The 20,290-nt window shown below is 39.8% G+C and overlaps 1 protein-coding gene across 7 annotated transcripts in view; it reads right to left on the bottom strand.

Moving 5' to 3' along the window:
• Positions 1-20,290, bottom strand: part of MITF (melanocyte inducing transcription factor) — a 212,645-nt gene that overhangs the window by 80,378 nt on the left and 111,977 nt on the right. Inside the window, exon 1 of one of the 7 annotated variants that reach the window (XM_012787401.3) lies at positions 11,544-12,325. The exons of 5 other annotated variants lie outside the window; for them this stretch is intronic. In XM_012787401.3, the coding sequence (XP_012642855.1) occupies positions 11,544-11,599 (56 nt within the window). In that variant the 5' untranslated portion in view covers positions 11,600-12,325. Of the gene's footprint in view, positions 1-11,543; positions 12,326-20,290 lie in introns of those variants that run through there. One more of the 7 variants, XM_012787402.3, reaches the window with a different exon arrangement.

Below are 20,290 nucleotides of genomic sequence, written 5' to 3'. Positions count from 1 at the left end.
AAAGTAAAGGTGAGTTTTGCCGAAAGCAAACTTTTCTAAGATGTGGGAAGTAAAAATCATTAGTGAAGGAAGCACTTGGACCAGAATGTTAACACTGAACTCGACCTCAGTCTTTGGGCAAGGGGGCAGAAGACCAGCTGGTTTGACAACCCAATTCTTCTCCGCCTGGCCTTCTTTGTGCCATCTTTTCTTCTGATTCACCTTGGCATGCCCGTTACTATGCGTTCTCAGCACCTTGCCCATGAGGGCTACCATGGCTTTGCTACTTACTCACTGCACCCAAAATTCTCTAAAATGCTGAAACATTAGTCATGAGTTAGGAAAAAAAGACTTCCTAATTGTCCTAAATATGGTTTCTGATTGCTTATCTTGCCAGCTCGATGATGTCAAAAGAAAAATAACAATAGTTTTTTACCCACTTACCTGTTTATAAAAATGGAAGGTGTTTTTAAAAATTTCTATTGCATCATTTATATTTCAAAGGCCTACTTCTGGGGGATTCTGTGAGAGCTGAATAAAACAATGCACATGAGTCTTCCAGTACATTGAGTAGCATGTAATACTGCCTCAATAAATGTTTGCTATTGGTCTTATTATTATCTAGATAATTTCATTGTTTATTTCTCTCAATATAATTTTTTTTTTTAAATCTCTGTTTGGGGCAAACAGTACCAAACCTTAGCAACTGGAAACAGCAAAAGAAACATTTGAATGAATATTCGCTCTTGAGAAAGTCACCCTTCAAGGGAAGTATTTGTACCCTGAGCTTCCTTCCTTCAGTATACACCCCAGTATTGCCTTAGTCTTCTAATTAAAAGCTAAATTAAACCTTTAACTCATTGATCATTTTTATGAACTCCTTAAAGATAGGAACCTTCAAACTCTACAGAACATGCTAGAGTATGAGGAAGTGTTATTTTCACCCTCACACCTTCCCAGAAAAGCTACATAATAACAATTATACTAGCAATTCACTTATTTTCACAACAGGAAATTGGTTCAGTGAGTTGTGATCAGTTCATATAATGTAATGCAATGCAGTCGTTAAAAATGGTATGGAATATATTTATTTATATTAGTAAAGCTACACAATATAATGAACTTAGAAAAGACACATAGCATAGCATAAAATAGCATTTATGGTATGATCTAAGTTTAAAAAAAAAAAAACTATTCAAGACAAGAAAAAATATAATGATAATGTTACTCTGGGCCATTGCTGGTGTACATATTATTACAATCCTTGTTGTTTTACAGGAAAACAACAATGTCATCAGAAAGCTATAAAGTTGTTCATAAAATTTGATTCAGAAATTTCATTTTGATGGACAAGTTTCATAAGTACATAAATGTAGAAAAACTGAGATTACAAAGCTCTTTACAAATTTCAAAATATTTGAATCGCCTGCATTTGCCCCATAAGAATGGTTAAGTAAATTATGATGCATGAATTCAATAAAATATTACCTATTTTTAAAAAACACTGCACAACTACAGAGCACAGTGGGAAACGCATGTAGTAAGAGTAAATTAAAAAGTATGATTAAAAAGTGTATGTATATTCTGATTTAAAATGAGTATGGTGTGTGTATGTACACAAACACCCAAAATGATTAGCAAAGAATCTATAAAGATGATGACAGTTGCAAGAATAAGAATGGAATTACAGGTAAATTTATTTTTATTTCCTTTTCTCTCCTTAACTATAATAAAGCCACAATATTTTTCCAGTGGAAGAATATATGCCATTAGACACTAACTTAAGAACACGAAGACATGACTTGAATGATCAAAGTTACCATTTGGCTAGAAGGAGACTATACTATAATAGACAATATTTTGACGATAAGATGCGAAAGTAAGGACTGTACCCAGCATGTTGGTTCTCCTGGAAGCCCTCAGCAACCCAGAAAACACAAACTCTTTTTTCCTTTTTTTTTCCCCCTACATTTCCTACAGACACACACAAAATTGAACAATGTTAATACCGTGCTTATTATTTTAATATCATGCACTCACCCTCACGATAAGAATACCTAGCCACAACTCTATTCACTTAAAATCATCTATTCACTTGCTAAGACTCTACTAAAAGAGCATCAAAAGAAAATGTATTTTCCCGCTTTTGAGTATGCGTTCAAAGTTCAAATGTACTTTCCTAAGCCAAGAAAAGAAGGGGTGGGGGTGGGGGGGCGGCTATTTAAAAATAAATAAATAAATAAATAAGCGGCCTGACTATTCAAAGCCTGTCAGGTTAAAACATTCCCAGAGAGACTGATCCTTTTGATAAAAACAGGAGCAAACCTTTGTGCTGTAGCAAACGCAGCTGTGGAATAATCGTACTAATTAGCTGCTCAAGACAAGTCATTGGCTGTGATACTGGGGGAAAAAATCCTTTCAATTAACAGTAAAGCATTCTTGAGACATCTTAAATTAAAATTACTAGTTATCAACCACGCTAAGGCTTCCCTTTAAAGTCGACAACAGTATCATTTAAAGCATTTTCTGAAATATCCTGTCGGGAGGAAAAAAATTACATATTTATACAGTCTACCAGTATAAATTCAAATCCCACTCGAGAAAATATAGCAAATATACATATATATATATCTTTATATTTATATAAAGATAGCAAAGCTCAGCTAATTGTCGGTGTTTTTAACATATCTTCCCACCAGAAGAAAAGTGCCAAGGAAGCAAGGCAGTCATTCAGCGCGTACACTCTCGGCAGGACGTGTGTATGGTGTTCAAGATCACTCTCGGATTCTCAGCTTCGCTCTTGATCTTCTAAACATCCCTTTCTCTTAGAAGTCACTGAATCTGCACTTATCATCTTATAGACAGAAATGAAGATACCTACACTTCACAGTGTTGGCAGGACAAAGGAGAGGAATGTTTTAAACTCAAAACTGGGGTTTCCGTGATCACAACTACTGGTGGCTACAGAGCTTATTTTTTTAAAAAATGAGGACCTGATGCTGATGCTACCAAAGATATGCAAGGAGAGACATCCAAAGGTATTTAATTTTAAAAGCTAACTGAACTCATCGCAGGCCCGTGAAGCCCAATCTTTGCTAGATAATCCTAATTCCATGAGTCTGATTCCTTTTAATCAGATTATGTAAAGGTCATTTATTCAACAAATAGTTTATTGCCAGGTGCTGGGAATACCTGGTTTCTAATCTCATATTGTTTAATGCCACAGTCACAAAATTCTTCTGAGATGCCTTAAAAAAATTAAGCCAATTATCTGGATTATAGGACTCTGATGGGGTTCCGTCCGGGTAAGGTGAGCATCTCCCCATCAGAAATCGCCCTTTGAAAGGCAACTGGTGGCGAGGAAAACGCCTTTCCTGGCCCTTACCCGAATCACTGAAGTCAGACAGGCACACAGCCCCCCTGAGAGCTGGGGATCACTCAACACTGACTTAAGGGGGAGCCACCACCAACTGGACCCCAGTTCTGGCTCAGCCCCTGCTGAGCACAGTCATTTTTAATGAGCCACTTAACCTCTCTGAGCGTCCCCAAAACCCAGCCTCTAAATGCACTGCAGGGATCATGTGAGCTAATGTTAGCTAAATTAAAGCGCCCAGCACCATGGCTGGAACGCAGTGTGTGGACAATGGGGGTCAGTGGACGTGATCTGAGTCCGTCCTTCTATGGCTGAATTTACATTTGTTTGTTTGTTTGTTTTTGTTGGCCCCAAAAGATTCTTAAGAATTTCTTTTTGCTGATAAAACAGACTGTTTGGGGGCGGGGGCAGTTTCTATAGATTTCCAGCCTATAAGTTCCTTTTCATTTATGATAAAGTAGTTTTTGCTAAAGATCCAATGGCAGTTTTCGGACAGATATTTTTGTTTGGTTTCATAGCCTATTTGGCAGGAGTGGGTACTCCTTCCTGTTCCATCCCGTCCAGCATGTTGAATTCAGCACCAGAAGGACGATTCAGAACTGTGGACTGGAGGGGGGAATGGACTATGGAGTTCCTCAGACACAGAAGTAAGTGTTCTGGTTTGAGAATTAGAGACGGGGGTTCATGCCCCAGGGCTCCTGCTAAACAGGTAGGTGACCTTGGGTGTCTTAGTACTAGCTTCCAAGCATGGCCTGGTGTCAGAATCCGCTGTACAATCTTTGTAGACATTGATTCCTGGGCCTTCCCTAAACTGAAATCAGAATTTCTAGGAAACAAGACTGGGCATTTTTATTTTAGACGAAGTCCTCATCTGATTTTTTTTTTTTTTTTTTTTGCTGCCAGGCTTTCGCATCTGGAAACCCCTGTAATCTTAGCCTACCCATGACGTAGCTTCCTTCTCTGTACATGAGGTTAGTACTGTTGTGCCCTGCTGTGTCTCCACCATGTATCTGACCATCAGTCATGTGCTTTCCTGGACATAAGTAAATTGCACCCCACTGCAAGCAAATGCTAGGCTTCGAGTTCTATCATCCAAATGACTATAATGATGACTATTTTTCATGAGAGAAAAATGCTACAATTTTTATTTTATGGCTTGTGAGAGAATTGCATAATAAATTATCTTCTCTCTCCATCCCTGCAAAACTTTGCCAAATTCTCCAAACTAAAGAGGGATTGCCTAAAATTTATAAAACATATTTTCTATGGTCCAGACTTGCACATAAGCTTATAACAAATTGATCCCTTATATCAAAAAGAAGTAGCATGTTTATGGCTGATTATTATTTCTGCCATTAATTTTTGAACTATATTCCAGTTATTGGACCATGCTCTAGTCATTGAACTACGCTTTATATATTGAGTACAAATTTTAATCCTCGCCACAATGCTGAGAGGCAGGTGTCTTAAACACTCTTTATAAATAAGGAAAACTAAACTCTGATAGACTCTAACTCGGCCACGGTCACGGATTAATAAACGGCAGAGCTAGACTGTGTCCGAGAAACTGAAGAGAAGAAATGCAGGGAAAAGTTTAACAGTCCCTTCATCCTCTCTAGGTTTCAACTGATGACCAGATTCCTCCCTTGGAGCACTGTGGTACTGAGACCAAAAACTGATTCATATGAGCTAGCAAGGGGTACTGGCTTCAATGTCAGGGGAGGGGTGGCCAGACAGATGAGGTTTGGATGCCAGGGCATTGGATTTAATAGAATTTCTGATATAGTTAAGTGGTTGATGAAGGCAGTGGAATAAACTATTTATATTTAGGAATATGCCAGACAATTCAGAGCCTATGTCCAGAGTATACTTACACCATCAAAGAGGAGGAGGAGGTTTTGGAAGTTAAAAATGTAAATGCAGGCTGGGTATAGTGGCTTATGCCTGTAATCCTAGCCCTTTAGGAGCTGAAGCTAGATAATTGCTTGAGGCCAGGAGTTTGAGACCAGCCTGAGCAATACAGGGAGACTCTGTCTCTACAAAACATTAAGAAACAAAAAAAAACCACTAGGAGTTGAAGGCTGCAGGGAGCTATGATATGACCATGCTACTGCACTCTAGCCTGGGCAACAGGGCAAAGCCCTGTCTCTAAAAAAAAAAAAAAAAAAAGAATCTTTTGAAAGAGCTTCCAAGTGCATAAATCAGACTTGGTAAATGGATTTTTTTTAATGGTAGTCTGGGTATCTAACATTTCAGAGTGATAAGCACTTCCATTATCTCAATCTTTCCATTGCTTCCAAAGTGATTCAGGATGACTTTTTCACCACGTATGGCAGAAGAGAGTATCAATAAGAAACTATATCATCCCTCGTATTTAAAATAGCTGGTGGTATAACCTATATAAATGTGAAAGCACCAGTTATCACAGTTTGGCTTTAGATATTGAGATCTTCTGGACCTCTGTCACCACCAAACTTGGGTTTTAGTGGTCAAAAAAATAATAATAATAATAATAATGGTAAAAATCTGCCAAAATCCATCTTTTTCTGGTTGATAATTAGAAGCTCGGATAATAGATATTCCAGGTTGCTGGCACAGAGAAAACAAAAAGGCTTGTCTTTCTTACATGTCTTTCTCCTCTTCTTTCCTTCCACAAATACCTGAATGCTTTCCAAAGGCCAGGTGCTATTCAGAATATCACGGTGTCCAAACTGCACAGTGTTCCTACCCACAGAGCTTTGTACCTTTCATTGTATAAACGGATACAAATATTGTAAAAATTAAGAACCATCCATCATATATAAGATAAAATCTGAAATCTTTACTTTCTAACTCTGATATCCCAATTAGTTGGTAAAAACTGGAAACACTCCATTATCTATTCAGGACTTCCCATATTCTTTAAGCTGGACCTTCAGCAGGTACCAGGTGAGACTAACCTCAATAACTGATTGGTTCAGAATCAAAGAGAACCTTAATAAGACTCTCAATGTATCAGTATTTTCCAAGAAGAGGATACCAAAAATGATACCATACAGGAAGAAAAAAAGGGAACCTTTTTTTATATTTAATTTTATCTCATCAGTTTTATTTTCTTTTTTATACATTTTATATAATGACGATGGCACATTTATGTATAAAGAAAATAAAGTTGTTTTGAAAGAGTTTGCTGGAGAAAAATGAACTAGGAGGGATGATCAAAAAACACTTAGAGACCTCTGGAATATATGAACAATGCTCTTTTAGGCAATCCAGTGAAAAACATCACCAGATTTTTTTTTTTTCTTAAGTTGTTTCTTTTTATCACTCCCAAAGTGTCTCCCAATTCTATATACTCCAACTAAGGAGAATTTCAGGTGCTTACTAAAAGATATTTTAAACCAAGGATATGAAATTTGCCATTTTCTCATCTCATGAGCACGACAGAGCTTCATGTCCCACAGATGCCACGGTGGGCTGGCACACTCCTAACACCGAATTCCCTTCAAGGAAACCACCTCTGAGAGTCGGTTCATCACAAGGTGATAAAGCAGATGAAGTTGAAGTGCCTCACACTCAAGTTTTCTATCTTTCATACCGAGCTTCCTTCCACTAGACCACACTCTAGATTTCTTGCTTCCTCTCTCCAGCGAAGGAATCCCATTCACATCTCGCTACCACGTTTTAACACATTAACTGCCGTGTGAGTTGTATTTAACGCACGCTAGTTTTGAGCCTGGGGCCTCGTGAAACATACGTAACTCACATGTCTCTTCATCTTGGGAGCCGCAAAAACTATTTTTCAAACTGCATGTAACTCGCGTGCAGAAAACAATAAAGAATAACAAATTTTTCATTAGATTAGAAAGCATCATTTTGTTTTCGAAGTTTTTGTTCTATTTTCATAATAAAACACCGTGGCCCCAAGAAAAAAAACATTTTTTTTTTTCTAAAGTGGCAGTCAATGTGTTTACAAAGCTCTGAAAAGTTCGTCTCCTATAAGGTATAAGTAATTGATATGGCATGGCAAGATGCCCCACCCCAAGAGTATTTTAAAAGAAAGAACATTTTTTTAAACCCAAAATTAGGACAAAATCTAAAAACATAATTCAGACATGAGTGTGAAAGTAAACAGAAGGAACTTTTTAAAGGCAGAAAGCCCTCTATCCCTACTCAGATAATTATCCCAATCACAAGCCAGGCTTTATCTACTTGTCTAGACAGCACTGCAGAAGAGCACTGTAGAAGAGCAAAAGCCTTAGACTACCATCACTTAACAATCACTGCATGTCTAGGACAGATCTGCCAAGATGCAAAGTTTGCAACATTGTGTTGACATCAAGACAGAAGAAGGGGGTCCCATGGCATTTTTATCTGCCCAGCACCCTGTCCCGTTTCCTTGGAAAGTAGCCTGATTTCACTTGGAAGAGCCAGCTCCGTCACTTTCAGTGCATGAGGAGGTTATGCTGTTGCTACTACCTCCAAACATGCAAGGACAACCCAGGCCTGGCCAATCAGTATATCCATTCCTCTGGTCACAAGGACTCACTCAGGAATGGCCCCAAGACTGTCCAACAAGAGCCACCACTATGCCTCTCACTGGAACTACAGGAGTAAACTAACTCTCTTTATACTAAGGCCTGAAAAGCTGGTAGAACATACATCTGGAACTCCTAGGTCTATCTGAGAAGAAAGCCAAACTAGATGAAACAGTAAAGAAGGGAGAGAGGACTGAGGAAGAAGAAAAACAAAGAGGAAGCCAGTATTTAGATGACTTTGAGCACCTGGATCAAGCCATATCTGAAGCCATGATAGCCCTGTACTAACCCTGAACAGTGATTCAAAAGGACCAATCAATCTCCACTTTGGCTTAAGCCAGTTTGACGTACCCTGGGATACCACAGCTGAGTTTTGTGACATTTTAGAAAATATGAGTAATTCTGGAGGGGGAAAAAAAGTGTGAGCCTAAGAACTACAATTCAAACAATCTAGCACCCATTCTCCTATTGTCTCCCCACCCACAACATCTCCCAGATTTCCAGAGGTAGGTGGGCCCCATGCTAAGTTTTGCCAACAAGATTTAAGCAGAAATGTGGTACTTCCAGGAAATCTCCTTCAAAAGATACCTGTCCTTGAATCCTCTGCCATGTGCAGAAATGGCTAGAGCTCCAGAAGCCATTCTGGACCATGAGGATGAGGTCCAGACTTAAAGAAGAGGCAGGTATGTACCTGGTCCTTCATGACCTGGCCGAATCAGCCCCGAGGGCAGAGCTATTTACATGGTTCCTCACTCAGGCACCCCCAAGCACACAGTAAAACAAATGTTTGCTCAACGGGTAAATTTGGTGTTTCTCTCCTAACAAATACTCTACCTCATCAAATCACATAACACGAGAACATCAGTGTCGGAGGATCTTTATTAAAGTCATTTGCTTGAATCATTCAGGGCTGAAGAACTCTTGAGCTCTAGGGAGCTACCCTGTTTCTTTAATTCTAACAGGAACCTTCCCTCCACATTTCAAGATTTCTCAAGTCAGAAGAGATAGTACAATCAATGGATACATTTTCATATAGTTTTCTCCTGCCCCAAACAGTTCCCTGATAATTAACAGTGAACTGGACTCAGGGAAATACATTTGACAGACAAACACCACGGCACCGGGACTAACTGTAGCCCCTCAAAAGCTCTACTGAGTTATGGTTTGGTAATTCAGAAATCTGAGGATGGGAGAAACCGATTCAAAAACAAAGCAGAGGCCGGGCGTGGTGGCTCACGCCTGTAATCCTAGCTCTTGGGAGGCCGAGGCGGGCGGATTGCTCAAGGTCAGGAGTTCAAAACCAGCCTGAGCGAGACCCAGTCTCTACCATAAAAATAGAAAGAAATTAATTGGCCAACTAATATATATAATATAAAAATCAGCTGGGCATGGTGGCTCGTGCCTGTAGTCCCAGCTACTCGGGAGGCTGAGGCAGGAGGATTGCTTGAGCCCAGGAGTTTGAGGTTGCTGTGAGCTAGGCTGACGCCACGCACTCACTCTAGCCTAGGCAAGAAAGCGAGACTCTGTCTCAAAAAAAAAAAAAAAAAAACAAAGCAGAGGAAGAATGAATCTATGCAGATTCATTTGGTTGGCATGTTAAGTGAAAATCCAGAGAATGTAACAGATAAGAGCATAAGCCCCAGGGCCAGAATGCCTGAGTTGAAATCCTCGCTCTATTATTTCCTAACTGTATGAGTTACCTCATTTTCTCATCTGCAAAATGGGAGGTAGAAAAAAGTTCCTTCCTCACAGAGCAGTTGTGAGAATTAAATGTGTTAATACAGGCAGGATGCTTAGAATGATCCACAAACAATAGAGACAATGAGTACAGGTTAGGCAGTGAATTCTTCTATACTGTGTTCCAATTCCTGAAATAGTATCCTCTGAACATCTTAATATCTAAAAACTAGTGAAAACTGACAAGTTACTTTCTAGGGAGCCAACTTTCTAGAATGTTGCCTTCTGCTATTATGTTCCTTTGCCTTCCTAGAGGAAAATACAAAACAAACAATTAATTCACAGTGGGTGCCCTCCTGAAAAAACAGGTGCAAAGAAGTTAATGGGCAACAGCCCAGGGAACAAGCTTTGTCAGAGATATTTGCTAAGAATTTCATTCTGAGAGTTTATAAGAAAAGCATGCTCCTATGATAAGTATTTGAATTAACTAAAAAAAACAAATTCAAAATTAAGAATTAATTTGGGTGTAAATTCAGGTCTGACATTACTACTGTCCTCACGCTGCATCGCGAATGGCAAGTTTCAGCCGTTCATGCCATCCCTTAAGTGGCTTAAAATTAATATTTTAAAAACCCAGTAAGTTATACAGTACATTCTTACAGGGTATGAATCACAAAGAACAGACATCATCTCCCCAACTCTTGTCTGATTTAAAAGGCAAAATTTACAACATTTCTAGCATAATGACATTTTAAATACAAAACTATGGATACTTTGCCCGTAAAATGCTCCATCATTTTACAGAGATGAATAATCAAACTCTTTAAATGACATATAGAATGAAAAAAACCTAAAGCATCCATTAAAGCACACTAAATACAGCAGAAATAGAAGCATAAGAAATTAGAAATCATTTTTAAAACTACCTTTTATAGCACCTTTTAAAGATGTATCTACTGAAAACGATCAGCTTTAACCCACACTTAAACTGAGGGGAGTTTTATTTTTTTAAGAATCAAATTCTAAAAATAGTTCTGCTCCATCTAGTATTTTTCCATTATTCTTGCCGTCTTTAAACACACCTTCACAAGCTGCTGAACATAATGCTTTTCTGCCTTAATCAGAACCTCTCTCATGACCCAGGAACGTTCGGTAAATAATTATTAAGCTCCAGAGGTGGCTTTTGCATAAGTTGATTTGCTTGAATGCCTATTCACTTAGGGACACAGCTTTCAGTATTGTTTTCAAATCTTATCACCTAACAGTGAAAGTAAATGTTAAAGGGGGGGATGGGAGGGGACTGTCATCCATTTAGTCTTTCTCCATTTTAGTATTTCTTTGAAACTGCCAGTTTCAAACTTGTTCTACACATATACATGCCAGGCAGATGATTCTGATGTTTGGATGTTTTGTTTTCCCCTCAACAACAATAACAACAAAATCAGTATACAAAAATGCAAATGAGGTGTTTATTAACACAATCGTTACTATTGCACAGTCAGAAAAAAATGAGGGGGGCATAGAAACTAAAAATCCAAAGTCTTTACAACAGGGCAGTTTTGACAAATGTTACTACTGTACTGAGCACACTATTTTCCTGCAGAAAATTCTTTTTTTATTCATAACAAAGCTGTTCTGCAGTCTATCTTGCAATCATAAATCAAGCTCTGTTCTCACTCAGATTTTTCAAGCAGTCAGGTTTTTTTGGTCATTATTAACTGAAGACCAACATTCTATTTTAAGCCAGAAGGCAAAGATAATGGGCTAGCATTTCCATTCCCCCCCAACCCCACAAACCAGTTGTAATCCTTGTCATTTCCACCTAGCAGAGGTTACAAGCTGAAGCTGATTAGACCCAGTCGCAAAGTAACAGCTTCAGTATTTTTAACTTCCAATAAAACATTCCCTTCCTCTATCCTCCCCCTTAAAAAGAAAAAGAAGAAACCGGCTCCTGTTAAGTGGTCCCAGGATTATTTCCAGAATAAAACTTCACTTACAGATACAAGCTTTCAAAGGAGCATGGCATGAACATCTGAACTCTAAGCGCCTCCATCTTTTTTCCTTTAAGGTGTTCTGCAAGCCCTTGGCGAAGAGTGAAAGTCAAAGTTAGTTCTGGCACCGGCTGTGTCACTAGGGGTGGCTCCTGATAAGGCCCTGGAAACTCCAATCCAAACACAGCTCTGCGCTACAACGGAGCCTGGTGTCTGTCTGCAACAGCAGACCTGTTTAATCCAGTACCTTCTGTACCTGCAGGACAAAAACGCTGCCTCACACCACAAAGGGGGCTGCTCAAGGACCCAGGCACAGCCAGAAAGGAAACCCAGCTGCCAGGCGAGCACCTTGAGATGCTCGTTTAGCCTTCCCCAGCTCAGGGACCGGTCCAGGCTTGCAGGACTGCACGTTATTAGAGAACTTGGAGAGAGAGGTCATTTCACATACCGGTGAATTTTTAACACTTAATGGAGTCACACAACCTGGGAGGGAGGGTTATGGGATCGTTCGTGTCCCTTTGCAGTGTGGGAGATCTCGGGCGTCCACTCATCACACACCTCTGGCTGTCTTGCATCTGTGCACAGGCGTGTGGGGAGCTTGATCCCACAAATCGGACGCAGCTTTTCTTACCCCCAGACCCCGAGAATACTGGGACAGCTGTCCTCGCCCGGTCCAGGTGCAAGTATTAACAAAACACATATTGCCTCAAAGTGTCTTCCAGGACACACAAAGCTGTCATTCAACCCAGTTCTGAACGCAGTGGTATACAAGAAGAAAAATAAATAAAAATAACCATACATGTTCTCAAAAAAAAAAAACACTTTTAAGACGCAGACATGACAACATCAATATTTTCAAATACTGATGCAGCTCCCTACAGACAGCACACCAAAGATGCCCTGCAGAGTTCTGAAAACACTGTATGTGGCCCTACACACAATTCAAAGGTCAGAACAAAGGCATCTGACATTGACGGCTGTGCACTCCGGGCAAGTTGCTTCACCTCTCTGTGCCTAAGTTTATCTCCAAAATAAATGGTTGGAAAATAATGCAACCTCTTTAAGCCATAATCAAACTAACTTCCCTCTAAAAAATAGGAAATATCCAGCCAGGAGTCTCAGCCAAACTCTTTCTGGCTCTGTTTAGTCTTTGCTCATTTATTCATTCGTTCTTGCTTTTATTCCATAAATGTTCACAGAATACCTTCTACGTTCCAGGCACTGTGGAAACACTAGAGAGTTTACAGTCTAGTGGGAAACACATATTAATTAATCACATAAACCTATAATGATAAATGTGATGACTGCTACTGAGAGGTAAAAGACTTAAAATTGAAGGCTTCCCTTAGGCAGGGACCTCTGGGCTGAGCTCCGAGTGAGACAGGGGGGTGTGGAAGACGCTTCCAGGCAGTAGTAACAACACCCGCAAGAACTCCGAGGTGGGGAGTTAAGCAGGAGGACCTGCTGTCGCTGGACAACATAGAGTGTGGAAAAATCGTGGTACCCATGATAGCTAAGCAGTGACCAGGGTCGGACCAGGCAGGATTGGTAGGATAGGGAAAGGTCACTGATTTTGTTCCAAGATGAACAAGAAACCACTGAGAGATTGCAAGCAGGGGGGTGATGAGCTCAGATCTAAGTTTTTAGAAAGGTCTCTGTGGCTGCTATGTTTACAGCCAACTGGAAGACAGGCAAGATTGACTACTGCAATGGTTCTGGTAGGAAGTGATGATAGCTCATGGAGACTGGGGGAGGGGCAGATCACTGGGAGGAGGGAGGAAAGGTGCAGAGTGGAGCAAAGTGGGCAGATTACTGGTAAGCCTAAGGACCAATAAATGGAAGCAGTAAGAGAGAAACATCCAGGTGCAATGACTGCACTCATCAGCAGCAGTAATCAAGAGCACTTTCTACAGGCCAGGCACTGTGCTTGCTGGTTCCTGGGGGAGGCCACACTATTTCTCTTACTAACCTTCCCCACCTCCCTCTCTTCTGCCTCTAGCAAAGTTAGGCATGAAAATTAAGAACCCAAATTATGGTGTTAATTTATCCAGATTCAAATTCCACTGCTTACTAATTCTGGGACCTTGTGCAAATTTACCCAACTTTCTGTGCCCAGGTTTCTTCAGCTAAGAAAGGAGAAATGATAAGTGACTATCCCATAAGTTATTTTCAGAACTGAATGAGATGACATGAGTTCGCCATGGTCTCTGACACACAGTAGATGCTCAACTCTAAAAAGACTCAGAGATTGTGGTTAGTGATAGCTATGCTGGATTAATATGGACCAATTGAGAAAACAAAGGAAAATTGTACAGAGTGAAAAAACAACAACAACAACAAAATTGGAAAAGTAAAAGATCAAAGAAAAAAGAGAGTATATATAGGCAATTACCATATCAAGATTTTATAAAAGCAAGCCAGGCAGGGTGGAATGCATCTGTAGTGCCAGCTACTCAGGGGGTTGAGGTAGGAGGATTGCAGGAGCCCAGGAGTTTAAGTCCAGCCTGGGCAACATAGCAAAACCCATCTTAAAAAAAAGAAAAATTCTGGGCAGGTGGGAGGGGGGAGGGGGCGGGTATATGCATACATAATGAGTGAGATGTGCACCATCTGGGGGATGGTCATGCTGGAGACTCAGACTTGTGGGGGGAGGGGGGAAAGGGCATTTATTGAAACCTTAAAATCTGTACCCCCATAATATGCCAAAATAAAAAAAGAAAGAAAAATTTTTTTAAAGAAAGTAAATAAAACTTCAAGCCAGACTCTCTCCCACCTTGAGTACTATCTGAAGTTGAATTAAGCTACAAGGTCCTGGGTAAGCTTTAGAACTGAAACCCTGATTTATTACATGCTCACACGAAGGGGAAATCTGCCCCCGCCATGGGTTCTCAAATGTTGACCATGAAACCAATGCTATCAATTCCAGCCATTCCCGAAGGGGACACAATGTGGTGCCAAATGTTCCCCTGGTATGTTCAGCCAGTGACATGACCTGACTTATCCTGGACAATCCACCACTCCAAGAAAGATTTCCTAAGTGTTTACATAAAATTACCTTTAAGGGGCATATGTTCAATTTACTAATGGTACTTTAGAAAGATCCAGCTTACACTGGAGTTCTGAGGGAAACTTCTTGGACACACCAATGAAATGTCCACCAGCACATGGACTAAAGCTTGACTTAGGGGCCAGGCATGGTGGCTCATGCCTTTAATGCTAGCACTGTGGGAGGTCAACATGGGAGGATCGCTTGAGGTCAGGAGTTCGAGAGCACATGGACTAAAGATTGACTTAAATGTGATCACGTGCCACCATCTACAAAATTCATGAAATCTTGCATACATTTCTCTAGTACAAAAGTACTACCCTGCAAGTCATCACCCAAATCATTCAACAAATGTCTTCTGGGTGTCAAGAACCACGTCTGTTTGGTTTGCCACTGTATCCTAGAACCCAGTAGACAGTCTGTGGTTTGATATTCAATAAATATCTTTAAGATGAATCAATTTATAATGTATATGCAACTCTCTTGTGTACATCTATACTATCCAGATGTGTACCCTAAGTCTGCATACATAAGTATCATATGCATATGAACACACACTAGAACACAAAGAAACGGAAAATGCTTGAGGTGATGGATACCCTAATTACCCTGATTTCATCATTACACATTGTATGCTCGTATCAAAATATCACATGCACCCTATAACTATGTACAATTATCATAATCCATAGTAATTAAAAATATTTTTTTGGCCAGGCGTGGTGGCTCACGCCTGTAATCCTAGCACTCTGGGAGGCCGAGGCGGGGGGATTGCTCAAGGTCAGGAGTTCGAAACCAGCCTGAGCGAGACCCCATCTCTACTGAAAATAGAAAGAAATTAATCGACCAACTAAAAATACATATATACAAAAAACAAGCTGGGTATGGTGGCACATGCCTGTAGTCCCAGCTACTTGGGAGGCTGAGGCAGGAGGATCGCTTGAGCCCAGGAGATTGAGGTTGCTGTGAGCTAGGCTGACGCCATGGCACTCACTCTAGCCTGAGCAACAAAGTGAGACTCTGTCTCAAAAAAAAAAAAATATATATATATATATATATACATATATATATTTTTTTTAATCCTAAAGTTAAACACAAACTAAGAATTGTCAGTGGGAAGGGGGGATAATATTAAAAAAATAAAGGACAGAACACAGAATAAAAACATTACCTGTCCTCCAATGCTTTACAAATTGTAATTACTACCCCTTGCCCTAAATTGCAGCAAATTGACTATAGTCATCAGAATTCTTAATGACCCTTTAAAAGCTAAACCTTAACTAAACTGGAATTGAAAACAATCAACCATCTAAGTGACAGCCAACTTTGTCTTTGGAAGCTAAATTGGCCTTTGGAATCTTTTTGGAAGGAAAAATTCGATCACGATTTTGAACAGGTTAGAGAAGAGATAAGGGATTTTACTTGTTATCCCATCCAAAACTTAGCTGAAGAAAAATAAAGCAACTATTTTATCACAGCTCAGAATTCTTATTTTATGTGGGCATTGAATGTTTTATCGCTCCCCCAAAGTGTACCATTTTCTTACATTTTTGCTCTTGACAGTCATTGTTCTTTTCAGTAAACTCTTCTACTCACCAGCCTCACAACAGTTAACATCCGAGAGCTCACTATGTGCCAGGCGCTGTACTGACCCATCGAGCACAGACAATTTAGGAAGCATCTACCTCATCTTGAAATGTTTCTTATGATCCCAGCCAATGGCTCCCAAACCTGTATCCTTTTTTTTTTGAGACAGAGTCTTGCTCTGTTGCCTGGGCTAGAGTGCCGTGGCGTCAGCCTAGCTCACAGCAACTTCAAACTCCTGGGCTCAAGCGATCCTCCTGCCTCAGCCTCCCAAGTAGTTGGGACTACAGGCACGTACTACCAGGCCTGGCTAATTTTTTCTAACCAACCCTGTACTCCTATCAGAAGCACCTAGGGCACCTTCTCCCTAGCCTACCCGTATTAAAATAAATACAGAAGATTTTAAAAGTACAAATGTTAAGGATCATTCCCCAAACAGGTGACTGAATGAGACTCTGTAGGGGTATGGTTCAGAATTCTATTGTTTTTAAAAGAGACTCTCTTAAGATTCTAAAATGAAGTCAGGTCTGGAAACCACTAATATATAACATAACATATTATAGTATATCCATAACTATATATAATATTGTCTATGTAAATTCTCTCTGTAGGAGTGGCAAGAAAATACTCAAGAAGGAAAGCTGCCTTTATTTGTTGAATAAAAAAGTTACTCGCACGTTTTAATTCTTTAAAGTATAATACCTACTTGGAATTACTCTAGACATGCTTCGAGTGTTCTGAGAAAGGCTTAAGGTGGAGTAATTAAAGAGTTTCATTTAAGTAGTAAGGAAACTCAAAAAGTACTCTCAAGAGTAACACACATCTCTTCGCCCCACATGCCGTTATCCTCATGTTCTGGGAGAGGTCAGATGCCACCAAAAGGTCCTTGAACCCAAACACTCATTGGGCTGCCCAGCACGCGTGTGACAGGCACTGTTGTCAGCGCCGTGGACAAGGCGAAGGGGCGAGCGCAAGAGGCCCTGCTCTCCGGGGACTCACACAAGAGGGACCGCAGACACACCCACCCCTGTGCTCAGAGTGTGCGGGGAGGTCACAGTGCCCCCTTTCCTGGGGCTGGCTGCCCCTCCTCTGGCAGAGGACATCTTGCAGGTCTCCCCTTTCCTGCTCACGCAGGTCTCCCAGACCGTCCTCCCTAAAGCAGAAACACCCGCTTCAGCAAGTGTCTGCTTCTTCCTTTTAGAGCACTTAATCCAACGTGTAATCATTTTATTTGTCTATTTATTTGTCCTTTCTTCTTGAAGGACAGGTCTGTGGTATTTATTGTATTCTCAGCAGTGTACAGTAAGCACTCAGATATTTGCTGAACGGGGAGGGGGGTGGACATAAGGAAAGAAGAATGAATAAATGAGTGACCACATGAAAAAAAGATCAGGTACAGAAGGATCTATGAAGTATCATCTGAGGGTGGCATTTAATTAATTAGGAAGGAAGTCAACAGGCATAAATTAGACACACAACTGTATACTCTCTATTTATAAGCTTTTAGTGGCTGAATACAACTCCCTTTCACGGATAGAGTCCCGGGGTACAAAGGTACAAGGAACTGGTCCCATAGTTCTAATCTGAGACCATCACAGCATGACTGTAGAAAATTTTTAATGACTACCTATCTGCAGAAATAACTATTCCATACCATTCAATCATGTTTATCTCCTTCATCCTGTTTCTATTTTTTCCTTCTACCGAAAACAGATTTCCCTGTAGCAGTGATATTACAGCATCCTCTCAAAGATGGCTCATTGTACCTTCAGCATATACCCAAAGAAGCCCTTCAAGGTTAAAAAAGAAAATACAGAAGCGTCCAAACTTGATTTGGATGTATCCCAACATTATTAAAGAAATTCAGAGAGAAAAATGTTTTTTCTTTAAATTGTTTAGAAAAATGTATCCTGAGAAGAATAAATATGTCATCTACAAAGAAGCATCTCAAGTTCTATCTCAAGTGAATATTTAAGTAGTTAATGAAGGAAAAATATACAAAATATTAGCTGGGCTCTTTCACTTAATAATCAATGCAACATATTAATAATCCCTTGCCTTAAACTCTCTGATATTCTCAGTCTTAGGGTTCATTTTAAAAGAAATACTCGTTCCTACATTAAAGGTGACCCAAAGGCCTTTCTGCGTTATCTATAAACAGCAACCAGTATTTGTTGTAACAAGCAGGTTACAATCTACAATATAAGGCAAGTAGGTGAGAGACAGCACAAAGTTGGAGAGAGAAACACTGATGAAATTATACTGATTTCATAATCTCTTCAAATGAGAAATGTAATAAAACTGCAATTTTCTTTCTTATCAAGGTAAATAAACAGGGACAGATAAGGCTGTTATCAGAATTGGGGGAGGGGGCAAAGTTATTCACAATAGGATTTTACAGTAAAAAAAAAAAAATCTTCCACTTTGGGATTTGAAAATCGTGATGTTTAGTGGGTAACTTTGAACTCATTTAAAAAGAAGCATGTGGACATCTCTTTCGCTGTCAGTGTTGGGTAGATAGGGCCTCCGGCTCTTCTCCAGACAAGGGTTCCTTGTTTGGGTGTAGTCTGGAGCAGCTGCTTCACCTGGGAAGAAAGACAAGGGTGGGCACTCCGTGTTGGTGCTGTCCCACCCTAATCCTAGCCCAAGCAACTGCTACCCTGGGGAAGGAGGGAATGCTTTCTCTATCTAGGGTTGCCCCAGCCCAAGCATAATAAGATTTAGAAAGCGACCTAGAGTAACCTAAGAGTAATAATATCCACCTTTAGCTTGAATCTGCATTGCAGTTCACCGCCCCCTCCCCAGGTGACCTTTCTTAGAGGGGACTCTCATAGGTAGATGGAATTTTGAGGATACTTGTTGATCATCTGACAACATCCTACACCTCCCAAGAGCCCTCCTCCAGACTGGGCTAATGAAAGGAAACAATCTGAGAAGGAAGTGAGTGGGTCAGTTGGTGAGTCCGTCTGTGATGCCATTGTAGAAGGTGGTATGGAAGTCACCAAAGTACAAAAACTCCCATTTGCACAAGGTGTAGTAAGGATCCAGGACAATGGTTTCAACCTGTGGGCAATAAACCTCTAAGAGGTCCACTATTTTATAAATGCATGAATAACTGATATGTCACTCCTACAGATATAACCTTAGCACCATTTTTCCAACTGGAGACTACAAAGCGTGGTGACTGAATGTAGATGCGTGCGTGCATGCACATACACGAACATACTCCACTCTGTGCATATCCTAGCTTTACCCTGGCTAAGTCATTTAACTTCTGACTATCAAGATTTGCATCTATAAAATGGAGTATTAATATCACCTATTTCACAGATTAATGTGATGATTAAATGAGGTGAGGTATGAAAAGTACTAAACACAGTGTGTGAAAAATAGCACTCAATCAATGTTACAAAGGAGCAACCAGTTCTGTTTCAGAATACTGTTAGGTAATGAAAAATCAGCCCTTTGAGCCTTAAAGAACTCCAAGTTCTAGGGCAAATAAAAGTTATTAATTGGAGACAATGGTTAAGATTTTTTTAAAACCCAGTATCAAAGAGGGTATACAGATTCAAAAAACATGTAAATTCAGGAAAGGTCCAGATAAATTTTTGAAAAATATATTCATAATAACTAAATACTAAATGTTGATAGTTATCTGTAACTTCTGATAGTAGACAACTAACTATGACTTTTCAATGGTTGTCTTAACTACAAACCAAATCCCAGCCCAGGGAACTTTCTGCTCTGATTCAGGGTGTCAATTAATTTATATTTTTACTATGTAAACATAATCAGGAGTCAAGCAAGAAATCATCTATTTAAATGATCAAAACTATAAGAAATCCAACTTCTTTGTGCCCAATAGATTATTTTATGTTAAATTTGTGTTAATTGTCAAATTTCCCAAACTTTCAAAGCATCTCAAATACTCTCACACTAATGACATCCTGTTTCATTTATGCTGAGCAAACAGGATTTAAAATGAGAAAAATAATATTTGCACAAAAATCCTTCCTGTCTGTTGATTAATCATAATAAACTCCAATCAATCATAATAAACTCAATACACCTTAGCTTTCTGTATCTAATTCATACTCTAGGGAGTCTTTCTTATAAAAAAGTA

This window comes from Microcebus murinus, chromosome 28 (genome assembly GCF_040939455.1).
Source record: "Microcebus murinus isolate Inina chromosome 28, M.murinus_Inina_mat1.0, whole genome shotgun sequence".
NCBI lineage: Eukaryota > Metazoa > Chordata > Mammalia > Primates > Cheirogaleidae > Microcebus > Microcebus murinus.
This window is presented reverse-complemented; position numbering and strand designations above follow the sequence as displayed.